Here is a 17,602-nt window from a genome sequence, read left to right as displayed (position 1 = left end):
TGGCGGTTGATCTTCATACGGGGAAGCCGTCCGGTTTACCGGTTTCTGAACGCGTGTCTCGCGGTACTAACACTGAGATCACGAGATAGAGCACATTTGCGTCTGTATACGATTTAAAATAGTATTTGCAGTATTTTTCGCGTAAATATAAGCGGGATAGAAAGAGAGAGACAGAATGTCTTAACGTTAGTGGCAGTCAACAGTAGAGCGAATACCTCTGTTGCTAACGATAGTCAACAGGGAAGAGACAGCGTCTGTTCCCAGCGATAGGCAACAACAAGAGAGCATCTTCCTGTTTGCTATCACACAACTGTCTGTATTTCTCCAGGGGAGTTGGAATGGAACTAGAAAGTATTGTCAAGGGTTGTACTAAGGTAATGATTGTAAAATTGTGATAGACTGATAGTAATTAATACAGCGAAAAAGACATGATTTTTCGCATGTAAAAAATTGAACAGTATGTGTTTAAGTACAAGCATACTACTGTGATTTCTTCGATTACATCGTTGACAAACAAAGTTTCTGGAGATATCATATCATTGTAAAAAAAAGTTTCTTGTGATATCACATTGTTCGGAAAGCAAAGTTTCTAACGATTTTTCAAAGCATAGTTTCTTGTGATATTTCCAAAGTTCCTTTGGTGTTTTAAAAGTTTTTTCTGATACTTTCAAAGTTTTTATGGGCATTGTTTATTTAGTAAATAAGATTAACTTTCTTGACTAAGATTTATTTTCTTGACGATAAAATGTCTTCGTTGTAAAACAAAGTTGTTGCCGATATTTCGTCTTTTGACGAAAAGATAAACGAGATTCAAAAGATGATGAAGGAAACTGGAAATCAAATATTTATTTAAATATAAGGTTGAATGCTCGAATAGATGAACTTTGATCAGATAAAAGGCATATATCGAGCACAGTTTAATTAAATCTTGCCCAAGTACTTTCGATCCCTAGATCATCTTCAGGGGCATTTCGTCAATTGTGGCCTATCCGGCAAGAACAAGATGTCATAAACATATAATTGTACATTACACTACACTACAAATGGACAAACAAACACTTTAAAATAATTTAAGGAAGGCTACATTACTTGAAGAAGAGACATTCTGTCTCCGGCTTCTTCAAGTAATGTAGCCTTCCTTAAATTATTTTAAAGTGTTTGTTTGTCCATTTGTAGTGTAGTGTAATGTACAATTATATGTTTATGACATCTTGTTCTTGCCGGATAGGCCACAATTGACGAAATGCCCCTGAAGATGATCTAGGGATCGAAAGTACTTGGGCAAGATTTAATTAAACTGTGCTCGATATATGCCTTTTATCTGATCAAAGTTCAAATATTTATTTATTTAAATAATTCTTATTATGTCTCCTTTACCAAGGATCATTATTATTTTTTGAGTTTTTAAAGTTAGTTTAACACATATATAACAATTTTGTGGCATGTTATGGTTTTCGTGGATCGAAAATCTGCTGTTCGTTTAAAAATTTACACTGTAAAGTAAAGAAGACTAGTTTACTATAAATAATATACAAATTACATACTGCATACTCGACAAACTGAAGTAACTGTTGAAAAGAAAGCAGTTAATACGACATTATTCAGTTTGTCGCAGCAGTTTTGACATGCCTAAACTAAATTGACACAAGTAGACAAACCGGCGTAAGCGGGCAAATCTGTTGGCGTATTATATACAGGATTGTGGCACGATCGAGGTTCCACTTTAATTCCGCTTAGAATTTATCTTCAAAAACATTGATATAGACATTTTAGGAGGAGCTTTAATAATGTTTATTAACGTGTAATAAATGTATTGCTTTTATATTTTGTGATGTCCTCTCGTGGGAGTCGCTATCCGGGTAGCTTTTAGACAGTCAGAGACAGAGTTCAAAATAAAAATAAAACTTTATTGTCTTCCTTAAATTAAATTGACAAAAATCTTATGTACATATTTACAATTTGGTTTAGTCTTCTCAGTACCTGGCCTATTTATTCAAATTAAGTTTGACCTTGTCATATGAAATTAGTCTTATCGGCAAGCGAGTGTGTATTTGAAATTTTACGGGAACGTTGTATCGATTTAATAACAGCGGACGATAGGTACAAAGAAAGGAAAGGAACTCAACACGTCCCTTAAGTGATTCGGGTTAATAGGACACTCCTCGACAGTCTCAACACGACTGCTCCAGAGTACGGGTAGTGAAGAGCTCAACACGGTCTTCGGGTAACGGCGGTATGGGACGGAACAACTTGTGATCTCAACACGTCCACAAGCCGGGGTAGGGAAGAAGAGAACCTTCAGTCAACACCTGTCGATTCTCCCTCTATGAGGAAATGTTGCGGTTTATATAGCGGAGCTTGGTAATTAGTTTTGCCCTTTCTACTGTCGATACATTCCTACTTCATGGGTTGGTTCGCGCGCACGCTGGTTTAACGGTGATGGCTTGGACTCATCGTTACAATTTATTTATTCTAATAACTTTACCTCTAAAAGGTCTCGCCTGAGACCTTTTTCTACTGGAGACTATTTGGTAATGGGATGGTTACGTGGTCGATAAACCCCGACCATTATAAAAAGATATAGTGAGGGACAAGATCTATGCGAAATTTTAAAGACCAACGTGTTGATAATCCGCTATTGATACCTATTGTAACACAAACCCCTAGAGAGACATTACAGAGTTGTTCTAACCTTTATCCAACATTCAAATAAAATTACCGGAGCAGTGTTGATTTTTAAATTATTAGTTTGTTTAAATGTACTTACAAATTGATCGGAACAATGGTTTTAAGCAGTAAACAATCTTGCAATATGCTATTAAAAAAATACTTGCGTTCATCTTTTTTCTAAACTTAGGACTGGCAAAATAAAATAATTTTCAGTTACGAAAACAAGTAGACATTTTGTTTTGTGGGTTCGTCAATGATCACTAATTATTGATATACAGAAAAAAAAAGGAAAAACTTATTCCAAATCATTGTCATTAAATATTTTTGTAAAATGTTATCAAAATATGATGTCTTTGTTTATAACATTTAAAAATAATTAAGAGAAATTCCTGTGGTTGACCTAAATACAAATTTACAAACAATTTTATATTTCTGCAATGGCTAAGTACTTAATAAGTACATTTTCGTATAATAATTAAAAGGGTGGGATCATTGTCACAATATTTACATAACGGAACTAGTCATTCTCAAGCAGTATATTTTGTGGTTCTTTCAGAAAGAGTTTGTCGAAAAAAAGTGTTGTGATATATTTAATATTTATCAAAGAAAAATATGTTGCGGCCATGGGAAAGTGATGTGTGTTTACCTGACGAAAATGTACCTACAGAAAATTTAGAAGATGAAGATGAAAGTGTGGGTTCACGTACTCAGCAAAGGCAGAATTTGTATGTTGCTGAGAAGAATATGGTGTTAGATGTATTTGATGGACTTTCTAAAAAAATGACCAAATATGAAGCTGTTAAGCAAACGGCGGTTTTAACAAAAAATTCGGGCAGACACGAATTGAGGAATAAAATGAAATTTTAAGTGAGGGTTTACTTTTATACCTGAAAAAATCGAACGAATTGAGGACCAAGACTTGAAGAAGGTATAAAATATTATTAAAAGTACGGATTCCAATAATCGTAGATATTTATTGCCTATTTATGAAACAATATTTTAAACATAAAAGCGTTACACATCTTTACATTTAACATTTATAAAAATAAAAGAGGTACACATATTAACATTTAATATCTACAATTTCGCATCGTAAATACAGGTTGAAATACATATTATTTCTTACGTAGGTAATGTCTTTTTTTGTCAAAGAATTCATAGCATCACTGTTTTCCCTTATTCCTAACTTAACCTAATCTAACCCAACCTAACCTAACCTAACCTAAACTAGCGTAAACAATTTTGCGTTATATTTATTTACCGTTCATGTTCAAAACTCTTCACCACTTTTAAGAACTTTTTTTTCACGATACTTATAATCATCCAACACAAGTAACGAGTTTCCCTTTTCACTTAAGATCATTTTAATTTCACTCATTTTGACTACCTTTCAAGACAGCTCAAAATAAACTAAATCTAAAATATTTTAGATTTTATTCATTTTATTTCCTTACTCATTAAAATCTTGTTCGGTCCGTAATTCGGTGCACTTATTTTGGCTGTTCAGGTAGCGGTCCTCAATTCGAGAACACCGAAAATTTCTTGTGCAACAGTGTACCGTTTAATAAAGACAGGTTCAAAAAGTAAAACAGCAAGAAAGGATTTGGGAAGCCCTAAAAAATTCAACCTCACCTCTTGAAACCTATTAGTGAGACAATATATAATATGTATGCAGCTACAGTTATGCCTAACCTAATATCATGGGAAAATTAAAAGAAAAACATATTGATTGTTGATAATTGTTCCACAAAAACTTTGGAAAAATTTTGGACCAAAAATGGTTTTAAATATAAAACTGTCAATAAGGGACAAACCATAATGGTAAGTAGCCGCCTAATAAAATGCAGGAATTAATACATTAAAAAAATTTCACAATACCGCAGTGAGTGTCGAGAAATTTATTATCTGGACAAGACTTGGTTTGATTCTCACTAAACGATAGATAAAGCCTGGACAAACGGCACAAGAAAATGCCAAATAGATGTACCCCATTCTAGAGGCAAGCGAATTTGCATATTACATTGCGGAGGACAACATGGATGGGTGAACGATGCGTTATTGTTGAGTTCCAAGAGTATTAAAGACAGTTCTCTAGACTACCACCAAGACATCGAAGAGACGCTTTTTGAATCGTAGTTTGAGAATACATTACTCCCAAATTTCATAGAAAATAGCGTGATTGTAATGTAAAATGCATTATATTTTTTTGGTTACACCAAAGATCTACTAATGCAGGTTCTCGATACAAAAGTCGTAACTAAACAACATATTGTAGATAAGTTAGCCACTAACAATAAACATAATGACAATATAAAAGAACTCACTGTACTTTTTAATCAAATATATGATACCAGTGAAATTCCATCGGACTGGTTAAAATCGATCTTTATTCCTCTACCTAAGAAACCAAACGTTGAGAAATGTAGCGACTGTAGACTCATTAGTTTAATGAGCCATGCCGTTAAAATACTGTTGCATATCCTTCTAAATCGAATTAACAACAAGTGCAAAGAAATAATTAGTCAAGAGCAGTTCGGGTTCCGGAGATGCCTTGGAACTAGAGAAGCACTATTTTCTATGCAAACACTCCTTCAACGATGTTGGGAGGTAAGAAAACCCGTATATATGTGCTTCATTGATTTTGAAAAGGCATTTGATCGCGTTCAGCATACCAGACTAATTACCGCCTTGCAGAGCATCCAACTAGATGAGAAAGACATCAAACTTATTGCCAAACTTTACTGAAACCAAACAGCCATTATTAATACCAACAACAGAGAATCAAAGCCAATCAGTACTGAACGAGGCGTAAGACAAGGCTGTATACTATCTCCCACCCTCTTTAACGTGTATTCTGAGAATCTATTTAGGGAAGCTTTAAAAGATCAAAAAGGAATTATCATAGGAGGAGAAATAATTAACAATATACGGTACGCCGACGATACTGTGATTCTAGCTGAAAACATCGACGATCTGCAGGAGCTAATCAATAGAGTTGACATGGAATGCACAAATTGGGGACTATCGATAAATATTGATAAAACTAAATACATGGTGACCAGTAAAGTGGATATCGGCGCAACCCAACTAATATTAAACCAACAACCGCTGCAGAGAATTCAGAGATTCAAATACCTTGGATGTTGGATTACCCAAAATCTAGATCCATCCTTCGAAATTCGATGTAGAATTAAACAGGCAAGAAACTCATTTCAAAAATTCAAGCCTCTATTATCCAATAACTCATTAAATTTGGAAATCCGTGAAAAGTTTACAAGATGTTACGTGTGGTCTGTACTTTTGTATGGATGTGAAACTTGGACTTTAAACGCCGATATCATGAATAAAATCGAGGCGTTTGAGATGTGGTTGTATCGATACTAAAAATTCCATGGACTAGCAGAACCAGAAACGAAGAAGTTCTTCGAAGAATGGGACATCAACGAACTCTATTAAATATTATTAAGAGGCGTAAACTAGAATATCTTGGACATATAATCAGAGGACTAAGATATGAGTTCCTTTGGCTAATTATCAACGGTAAAATCGAAGGAAAGAAATGGATAGGATGGAAGAAACTCTCTTGGTTGAGGAATTTGCGGCAGTGGACAGGTTTGACAGCGGACCAATTGCTACACGTAGCGCAAGACCGAGATCAGTATAACAATATTATAAGCATGGTAGTCGCCGACGTTTCGTAGGGATATGGCACTCTTAGAAGAAGAAGAATAAACATATGGTTTTAAGGTTACCTCCATATTACTGTGTTTAATTGTTTAATCCCGTAGAATTGCTATGGGTTCAGTTAAAAAACCATGTCCGGAGGAACAACACATCTCCAAAAGATGTCCAAAGTGTTGTCGAACTAATAAAAACAGAGTTCAAAAATATCAGTGCTCAAAACTGGCAAAATGCAATAGAATATGTAAAGAAGATTAAAAAAGATAACATGAAAAATGTCCCAGCTTTAAAGAAAATTATTATTAATTTGGCTGAGAGTGATGAAGAGGACGATAATGACGATCTTCTTCTTCTTCTCGTGCCACTCCTAGCGGAGATTGGAAATCATCATGGCCACTGCGACTTTGTTAGCAGCGCGCCTAAAAAGTTCAATCGAACTACACCCGAACCATTCACGTAGATTACGAAGCCACGATATTTTTCTTCTTCCCACACTTCTTTTGCCCTTAATTTTGCCCTGCATGATATTTCTTAAATGTTCGTACTTTTCACCTCTCACAATGTGCCCCAAGTATTCCATCTTTCTAGTTTTTATCTCATTTAGAATTTCGCATCTTTTGTCTAAAGTTTGGAGTACTTGCGTGTTAGTGACGCGGTCCATCCATGAGATTCTGAGAATGCGCCTATAGCACCACATCTCGAAAGCTTCGATGTTTTTTGTGGTCAACTGTTTTAGTGTCCAAGCCTCTACTCCATACAACAGGGTAGAAAAGACATAACACCGCAGCATTCGTATTCGTAACTTTATATTGATATCACGATTGCAAAAGAGTTTGCGCATTCTATTAAAGACTGATCTAGCGATTTCTATTCTACATCTAATCTCTTTTGTTTGATCAGTATCGTCTGTGATCCAAGCACCTAGGTATTTATAACAGGACACACGCTCAATCGTTGTATTGTCTATTACAAGATTAGCTTTGATGTTCTTTGATTTCGTGATTACCATAAATTTAGTTTTTTTCAAATTAATTTTCAAGCCGTAACTGTTACAGTATATATTGAGACTTTGAACGAGATGTTGTAGTTCTACTAGCGTTCCCTTTAGGAGAACCGTATCGTCAGCATACCTTATATTGTTGATCGTCTCACCATTTATTATCAGACCAAGATCTTCTTCCTCGAGTGCTTGTTCACAAATAGATTCACTATACAGATTGAATAAAAGTGGCGACAAGATGCATCCCTGCCGGACTCCTCGACGGATTTGAATTTCTTCTGTTAGCCTACCCTCAATCTTCACATTTGCTGTTTGATTCCAATAGAGGTTGCATATAATTCGAATATCTCGGCTGTCTATATTTTTCTTTATTAGAATTTGTCTTAGTGGTTCATGTTGTACTTTGTCAAAGGCCTTTTCGAAATCAATAAAGCAATAATGACGATGAGTTGGAATAACTGTTAACTCTAACTGGAAGATCCCAAATGAATGTGAATTTCCGAAGTGGCTAGTATACCATTTAATTTATAATAGTAAAAAAACCATTGGGTAACTTTTTGTGGCATCGCATGTGACATGTAAGTAAATAAAAACTATTTTTGAACATATACTTCTTTAGGCGCGATTGGGAAAAATTGATGAGAGTGAATTTATATAAAACTCATAGTATGAAGTACGCGCATATTCACAGCATGAAGTTAGTTGCTACATCTAAATCTCTTAACTCAGGTATTAATACAAATAAATTGTGAAAAAAATATATTGGTATTAATTCGATTATATTAGCACGGTGATAAATATTTACTGATGATTTGTATATTGTATATGTATATTTTTGTGTGTAAAAATCGACCGGGTTCCATAGTTTTCACCTACTTGATAATTACGTAGAAATTACATTTATCCGTTACTTTAGGACCTCATTGTATAATATATTAATATTAAGCGTTCATTGACGAACTTAGCACGGTTAATAAAAAAACTTATAAATCCACCAAAAGAAAATTTTTATTTTCGTAAATTTTAAGTATTATGAGGTAGTTTACTTTAAAAAGAATCAGTATTTCGATCAACTGGTAAAAACATTTAAGTACACAAATTAGTAATTCGAAATTCAACACTTTCTCCGATAATTTTATTTGAATGTTGAATACAGATTAGTAAAACTCTGTAAATGTCTCTCTGGGGTTCTGTGTTACAATAGGTATCAATATCGGATTACCAGTATGTCGGTTTTTAAAATTTCGCATAGATCTTGCCCCTCACTATACAAGGACTGCTCGTATCTTTTTTCTCTGTCGCACTGGGAGAACGGGTTTAGATTGCAGCGGGCTGTCTAGGTATTATAATTATGTATATGCCTAAGATCGTTGATTGAATAACGCTAAGACCTAGCGCTGTCTTTCCTTTGTGATCGTGTTCGTGTAACCAATATTACTTAAAGTGGTACAAGTGACCTATGATCACATGACATTACATTCATGAGCTGTTCAGTATCATGCCAGTAACTGTAGTAATTAAATCGCATGTAAAAATCATTACATAAAACAAGCCACATTTTTTTCTTTAAAAATTATGTAATCGGAAAGAATTAATAATTCTTGCCGATTATTAATCTGATTAACAAAATTTCTCTCGAAAAGTTTTATTAGTTTCTAAAGCGATTCATTGGTAATACCTATGGTATAATTTCACTATTTGAGAGAGTGAGTCATCGTTTAAAGGCCCAGAAATGCGGAAAGCTGTTTGGAAATCCAGTGACGTACACTTACTTTTATTTTAACGTTAATTATATTTTATTTTTCAAATATTAATGTTCGAAATAGGCCACAATATTTTTATTTACAAGTTTTTACTGACGTTTCGATCTCTATATCCAAAGACCGCTTTCAAAGATATAAATGATAGTTATATTTATTTTATTTGTTTATTATTATTATATATTTTTATAATCTTATAGTGTTTATTTTTTTTTTCTATCTTTAAAAACGGAATAGAGATCGAAACGTCACTGTATTAAACATGTAAATAGATGTATTGTGGCTTATGTCCAACCTTCTCCCTAAAAATACAGAATGCCACAAACAAGCAGCTATAGAAAAATAAATATATCTGTCATTTGTATGTTTGAAAACGCTCTTTATAGAGATCGAAACGTCCGTAAATTAAACATTTGAATAAATATATTGTGGCTTATTCCCAACATCATTTTTAAAAATACAGAACGACAAGCGAAAAGCCATAGAAAATAAATAGTACTATCATTTGTACATATAATTGAAAACGGTCTCTGGATATAGAGATCGAAACGTCAATAAATAAACATATGAATAAATATTATGTGGCTCATTCCCTACATTCCCCTAAAAATACAGAATGCCACAAACAAAAAGCTATAAAAAGAAGTAATTTTGCAGAAAGTTTACTGATACCAACCGGCTGTCGCGGAAGTTACGCTAAAACGTCTTTTGACGTGACCCGTCCTTAAAGAGTTACACAATGAAATTTTTTTAAAACAAATTTTAAGACAGTTTCCTCACCACCCCAGAGGTATGTCTTGTGGCGCAATACTTTTTTTAAATGGGTGTTCGCCAAGAGCCATATTGTCTTATTAAATAAAATAAACAAAACACTTAAACAGTATAAAACAAAACATAATAAAATCCTATAAAACAAAATAAAATTCTATAAAAAGAAAATAAAAATAATGTTTGATGTGTTTAAACACAAACACTATACACACTTACTGTGTTCTTCTCGTTTTTTTTGTTTTTGGTTTTTTTTTATGTTGATGTTCTTATTAAACTATTAGAAAATATTATTCGCTGTCTAAACCTGAAGATGCAGTGCTGCTATCGCTGTCATTATCTTCACCACCTGGTGTAATTATAATTGGCTCCAGTAAAACTTTTATATAAGTGTCAAGTTCCCACATACGATGTTCTTCTTTAATTATGTGGCCTATACATTTAGCCCATTTCTCTGGAGTTACATGGAGGATTGCTTGAATCAAAAGTTTCTTAATTTCGTTTAATTTGAACGTTTTGTTATTGCGTGCTACTTCTCCTTTCACTTGCTTCCAGATAAGTTCAATGGGATTAAGTTCGCAATGATAAGGTGGTAGACGCAGAACTTTGACACCATAATCTTTTGCAGTTTCATCTACAGCCTATTTAAGATATTCAATTTTCCTTAACCGTGCAATGTCAAGGAGCTAAATTTTGAGCATTGATTCTTCGTATGCAATCCCCTTTTCTGTAAGCCATTGTTGAATCCTCCCTTTTAATTTCTTTAATAATCACCTGTTTTTTTCGACTCAAATTGAAGAAAACCATCATCAAGAAACCCTGTATCACTTCCTATATGGGTGACGATTAAACGCCGTTCCTTTCCTGATGGAGCTTTTAATCCTGTATATCAGCCTTCTATAAATTCTTCGCGTTTACTTTTGACATTTAAATCTTGCCAAACTTTTCCAACTGTATGACCTTTTCCAACCTTGGTTAATCCAGGTTTCATCCAAATAATATATTTTGCATCCAGTGCTGCGAATTTTTCGTATTTCTTCTAAATATTTTCTTCTCCGCAGAATAATTTCATTTTTTTCTAATAGCATACTTTTTCTGTTGCGTTTTACGTATCGAAAGTTCAATTTGTGTATGGTCCTGACTAAGACCCTACGAGATATCTTTGGTAAAGAGTCATCATTTTCGAGCTCTTGAGAAATTTTTTTCAGTGTTGGAATTTCACTGCGAAACTAAAATGAATGAATTTTTCGACGTATAATATTCCTTGTCTCGTCATCCAAAACAATGCTTTTCCTACCTCTAGTTTTACCTTTTTCTTGCTTTTTATTTTCCGATGTATTTTTAAGTACACGATAAATACAGCTAACGGATATTTTTGTTAAACTGCTACAAATGTCGACCGCTTGGCTAACGTTTAATGCCATTTTTCTGCCGACAATTCCTTCATAAACGTTTCGTATCATTACCTTCTCTTCGGACGTTAACATTTTCCGTCTCTTTTGCGGCTTTTCATTCTTGGAATCAACATCAGAATTTTGCTGTCTTCTCTTGGAACAACTCGGTTTTTCGTCCATTGTATTTCAATAATCTGGATAAATACTATATATACAATAATTTCAAAGAATATAACTAAATATTTACTATAAAACGACAAACTATAACACTCTTATAATCAATAACACGTTTTATCAATACTACAATACAGTATTGATAAAACAGTATTGACAACAATAAGTTTACAAACTTATCACATAAAATATACTCACAAAAACACATGCACTATTTACCCATAGAAACACCAATGTTTTCTTCGTTCATTTCTTCGGCAAAAAATAATAAAAACTAGTTTTACTGCATGTCTGGATCCGAATTGTAAAACCGAGTTCCCTCGCTAATTCCAACATTGCCAAACGATTGAAAAATAATGTTTTAAAATATCGATTTTTATTTTATAAATTTAAATACGTAACGAAACGGAACATATAAATAAAATTTATTTTATTACAATTTTGTGCTTAATTTTTACTATTGAAAAAATCATGTTTTTTGATATTTTTATGACGGTAATAATCACTGCGTGGAAGAATACAGGTTTTGTATGACCATAATTACTACTTGTGAACAAGATTTGGCTACATTGTACGACAACTCCTGGTCAGTTTTTCTATAGAGAAGCACAAATAAATATACTACTTTATATATTCTGTAATTTCTTATGAGGAAACGCAAATTGCAATCGAGAAAACAGGCAGTTTTCGAGGGCTGCTGTGTACATTTAAATTTGAGGATATTCCGCGTTTAAACTATGATATCACTCTTCTGAATTGAGGGTTTCTACTTTAGGATAGAATTATAGTACATTGTGTTAAATGGAAAATGTTAGTTAGTCGTAAAATTAGGCTCAAACTGTCCAATTTCACGTTAGCATAATATGCGCAAAACAAGACAAGGGTCATATCAAGGTAAGAGACAAAGTGGATTTGGACAGCTTGTACTTTGTTTTCTTTTAATAAAAAAATACGTCGAATGAAAACGAGCAACATTAACGAGCATTTTAGATTTTATTAAAATATTTTGAGCTCCAACACTTTATTTTGACACCTTTTATCACCTTTTGTGTAATGTCCAATTATGTATGGGACACCTTGCACAAAACTAAATTTACTTTATTTTTAGATAGTTGATGTTAAAGCTAAGAAAACAGTGAGTTTAATACCTGACCTTATTTGGGCCCCATCAGTTGAAGAGAAATATATAGAAGAGCCTTTTTTAAGTAAACCTATGCATCAAGCATTTTTGGAAGGAGATTTTGAACATGCGGCTTTATTAGCTGGATATACATCACAAGAACTGTTATGGTTTATTCCATGTAAGTTTTTATTTCTTAAATTATTTTTACTTTAACTTATACTCAATTATTATATATTTATATGCTGTTTTTTATATCTATTTTATGACACCGGTCTCCTTTTGTTTTTTTCAGAGATCTAAATACAGTGCTCTTGGCATCTATGTCTTTCTAGGATTTCTCTTAAAATAGTAACTCTGTCTTATTTGAGTGTTACCTTTCCTCACATATTGTAACATAAAAAGTCACCACTTCTCACCTACTTCTTCTTTTGGTGTCTATCCTCTGTGGATGTTGGCAATCACGTTGGTCTATACAACTTTGTTGACAGCTACTCTAAATAGATGTATGGTAGTCATTCCTGCCCACTGTCTGATGTTCTTCAACCACGATGTCCTTCTGCGCCCTTGAGATCTTTTGCCTTCTATCTTGCCTTGTAAAATTGGTTAAATTAGTTGATACTTCTCATTGCGCATCACATGCCCTAAGTATGTCATCTTTTTGACTTTTACGATACGCATAATTTCCAGATCTTTATTCGTACGTTGAATTACGGTGTTGTTTGTAACATAATGCATATAGAAAATAATAAGCATGCGGCGGTAACATCACATTTCGAAGGCTTCTAATCATTTGGATGTTGCCTCCGTAAGGTCCAGACTTCGACTCTATATAAAAGGATAGAAAGTACATAGCATCTCAAGATTAGTATTCGTATATCAATGTTCAGGTGCATATTACATAAAATCATCCTGAGGCGATTGAAGACAGCTCTCGCCTTTTCTATACGACATCTTATTTTCTGTGAGTGTCCCATTGGTTTAATTTCATGCCATCATTTCTGTCACAGGCTTCCACTACATGGTCTATTAGTGTTTGCAGATCCTCTATGCAGTGATCTCTCTGCAGTATAACTACTGAAAGATGGTAAATGCTCTGATAGTTGGCAACACGGTTACACAAATAACGATACTAGGTATTCATTCAGTCTATTGTAGTCTATTCTAGACTACAAGTGGTTCATGAGTAAGATAAGCGAAGACAAGTAAAAAAAGAAAAAATTGGACACCGCCCTATTTTTCAAGAATCCGGGAAACCTAGTAAGTAAAAGAACTGAAAGAAAATAAGGCGAAAACGTTAACTAGGAAGACACAAGATGATTACTACACCTTAAGGATAATTTAATACATTGGTAAATTGGGATTCACCCAGTATACGCAGACATACTATACCGTTACTAAGCAATTACAAAGGAGTAGAGAGGAGTAATTATATCTCTCAGTAAACTGTATTAATGTGACACATACATTACACCTAAAACATTAACTAACAAATTCAAATTGTAAACTACTGGCAGTACTCTGCATGTGTTGCTACGCTACAAACTAAAATAAATTTGAAGGAAAGACATTATACAAATATTTAATTCATTTTGAGTCATTTCATTGATTTCATTCATTTGTAAAAACTGTGGTATTGCATGCAGCGTTTCGTTTCAATTCGATATTTATTGAAGTGCTGTGAGATACACAATATTTCTTGTTTTTTCCTTTTGGTGCTTAAACGAATAAATCAGAAGGTTTTTCGACGCGTAAGCAGGCCACAGAGAGCTGCCCATATTATAAGAAACATTAATTCAAATATCTGGCGGGATCCTTGGGATCCCTGGCAACAGTACGTCTTCACCTTTTTCCAGTCAAAATTGTTGTCTCGATAACATGTTTCATTATTTTCTTGATTAAGAGTCTGGTTCCGTTGCAAAGTCGTGTTGGATTTATGTTTTGAAAAAGAATGATGGGTATGCCAATTTTCAATGTAAGAGCATGCGTTGGCATGCTTTGAAAATTAAGCGAATTCAAGAATTCAGTTGGATAGTTGACAACTTTGTCTAACCACAGTATTGATATACTTATATTTTGTCAATGCGCCGGGTATTCCATTATCAATGGTTAAGTTGATGGTATTGACATCGATGTTTTTGGCCGCTAATATAACACACGTACTGAGCCACTCATGATTTTTATAGTTTTGTGCATTATTTGAGAAAACTTTTTGCACCAATTCGTCTATGCTTTCTGTGATCTTAAAAAAGTTTGCTGGCAAAGTGATACATTGCTTAGATTCATCAATTTACACTCGACCATTTCCAATATCCATTAATTGTTTTGCAAAATTTCCAGTCAATGCATCACGTTGTAGTTATACACGCATGTTGGTTTTCAAAGTCAATTTATGTAAATGATCCCATAAAACTGATGATTTTAGTTCATTATTGCAGAGCACTGTATAGATCATAAATATTATTTTTAGAATTCTACTAGTTTTAACCGTAAGCCAATAATTCTGCTAGGTTGAATTTTCAACTGAAAAAACAAAATTATAAAAGGTATTTTTAATAATTTTTTGTATTGTACTTTTACTTCAACCTTTTACTATTTTTTGCTATCTTCATATTCTTTTAGCTCCAGCCAAATCGCTCCCCTTAAGGGTGGTTTGGCAGTGAAAAATTATTAGCGTGGTAATAAATTAGTGAAAAATGGGTAACAAAATATGCCATAAGCAAAAATATTTTTAATCTGACTTCTGCTATCTTAAACCTTAAGCCAGCAGAATCGCTCCCTTTAAGGTTGGTTTGGTGGTGAAAAATTATTAGGGTGATAATAAATTAGTGAAAAATTGGAGAAAAAATATTACGTAAGTTAAATTGGATTCCGCTTAGGCGAGCGGTTTACACCTCAAAAGACGCTTAGAAACAGAATATACCGACTAAAATTCTTTTTGCATTTCTAATGCACCAAACGTTTTTTATTTGATTCTATATATTTTTCCAAGATGAAATGTATTTTTTTTTTAATTTTTACAAGTGGGCCGGCAATTGTTATTAACAAATAACTAATACAAAAAAGCAATTTCACCGAATTGCTTCGGAATCAATTTTTTTAGGTGTATCTTATCAAAATAAACACTTTTTCTCTCCTGATAATTTTTCGAAAAATGCTTCCTTTTCGAGTTATTTGCATTTTTTTGTTGTGATTCTACATTTCTACAAATAGCTTTATAATCTTTAAACCGTCGAGTACAAGTTAGAATATTTTGACAAGGATAATTTTGTTCTATCTTGCTAAAAACGTGGACCCAAATATTTCGAATATGCCTTTCGAGCAGTCTACCGCTAAGTGTGTACAGCGGTTGCGGCGATACAGGCGTGCGACACGTAGAAATATTTGTTTAAATTTAAAAAATTAATTTAATACAAATATTACGTACAATTTATTAAAAAAAAGATATTTCTAATTATTTTTATATACCTAGACATAATTAAAACAATTAAAATTAATTTTTTACAATGCTATAATAATGTAATTTTTCTTTTAATATACGTGGTGACTATATTATTGAATGTTTTATTACAGTGAAATACATTAAGCAATATATAATTATTTTCATTGAAAAATATATTAAAATTAAAATATAATATTAATTATATATCCTTTTCATTGTCAATAATTTGAAAATTTTCGTCAACAGAAACAGGATTTCCATCTAATAAGCTGATTTCATTGTCTTCAATAAAGTCGTCTTTAACATTTTTACAATTCTCTGGTGTACATGCACATACTGCGCAGAATTCTAAATTATAGGAAATACAATTACAATTTTTCGTAGAACATTTTCCGGTACATGAGCAAAAATACTTTTGTAACATATCTAAACTAGTTTCGCCTTCAAAATAATTAAAATCGAAAAAATTATTTTCCATTGTCCAACCATGGGTTAATGGATCAAGAGATGAAGTAATATTGTTTTTTGCTTGAATCCATTCATTTATTTGCCACTTTGCTCTTAAGTAATGTTGTAATAATGCTGGTTTCGAAGGTGGTAATTTTTCATTATATGCATTTTTTTAGCGCCTACAGCACCTCAACCGCTGTACACGCTTAGCGAGATACTCCCGAAAGGCATATATTCGAAATATTTGGGTCCACGTTTTTAGCGAGATAGAAACCATTTATCCTTGTCAAAATATTCTAACTTGTACTCGACGGTTTAAAGATTATAAAGCTATTTGTAAAATTGCAATTCATTTAGTAGTTTTTTAGAAAAAAAATCCCAAAAATCACTAATTACGGCATTTTTTCAACAAAAAAATGCAAATAACTCGAAAAGGAAGCATTTTTCGAAAATTATCAAGAGAGAAAAAGTGTTTATTTTGATGAGATACATCTAAAAAAATTGATTCCGAAACAATTCGGTGAAATTGCTTTTTTGTATAAGTTATTTGTTAATAACAATTGCCGGCCCACTTGTAAAAATTAAAAAAAAAATACATTTCATCTTGGAAAAATATATTGAATCGAATAAAAAAGGTTTGGTGCATTAGAAATGCAAAAAGAATTTTAGTCGGTTGATGCTCTGCTTATATGGGTAAACCGCTCGCCTAGCTTATTTGTCCTCGCTAGCTTAAGGGTCCTCTCTTAGTGAACCATACGCCGCCCAAGCAAGTGTTTTTCGTCGTTGAAATTCACAGGTCTGATTATCCTTGCCTGTTCTGATTTCATGACCGAGATATATGTATTTTTTTGTCAATTCTACCACTTAATTTTGGATGGTTAGGTGTTCGCTGGGAACCAAATTTGTCATAAATTTGGTCTTACTGATGTTCATTATTAGACCTATTGTTGAAGATACATTTTTTAATTATTGTAGCATTTGTTGTGCTTCACACAGATCGGTAATAAGTACTACATCGTCGGTAAAACGTAGATTGAGCATTTCCCTTTCTATTTTTTTTTATTTATTACCTTGCCTATACTACCTAAATGTAATTTTGTATGTTTAACTCTTCCACTGGCGCAACACATTCCTTGCGTTTCT

The 17,602-nt window shown here is 33.1% G+C and overlaps 1 protein-coding gene across 1 annotated transcript in view; it reads left to right on the top strand.

Annotated features, from left to right (window-relative positions):
• LOC140447908 (cocaine esterase-like) overlaps window positions 1-17,602 on the top strand; it is a 103,928-nt gene that overhangs the window by 57,560 nt on the left and 28,766 nt on the right. Inside the window, exon 7 of the mRNA XM_072540831.1 lies at window positions 12,556-12,748. Within this exon, the coding sequence (XP_072396932.1) occupies window positions 12,556-12,748 (193 nt within the window). The remainder of the gene's footprint in view (window positions 1-12,555; window positions 12,749-17,602) is intronic.

This window comes from Diabrotica undecimpunctata, chromosome 8 (assembly GCF_040954645.1).
Source record: "Diabrotica undecimpunctata isolate CICGRU chromosome 8, icDiaUnde3, whole genome shotgun sequence".
In the NCBI taxonomy this organism is placed as follows: domain Eukaryota; kingdom Metazoa; phylum Arthropoda; class Insecta; order Coleoptera; family Chrysomelidae; genus Diabrotica; species Diabrotica undecimpunctata.
The sequence above is the reverse complement of the archived record's forward strand: the minus strand, read 5'-3'. Positions and strand labels throughout refer to the sequence as shown.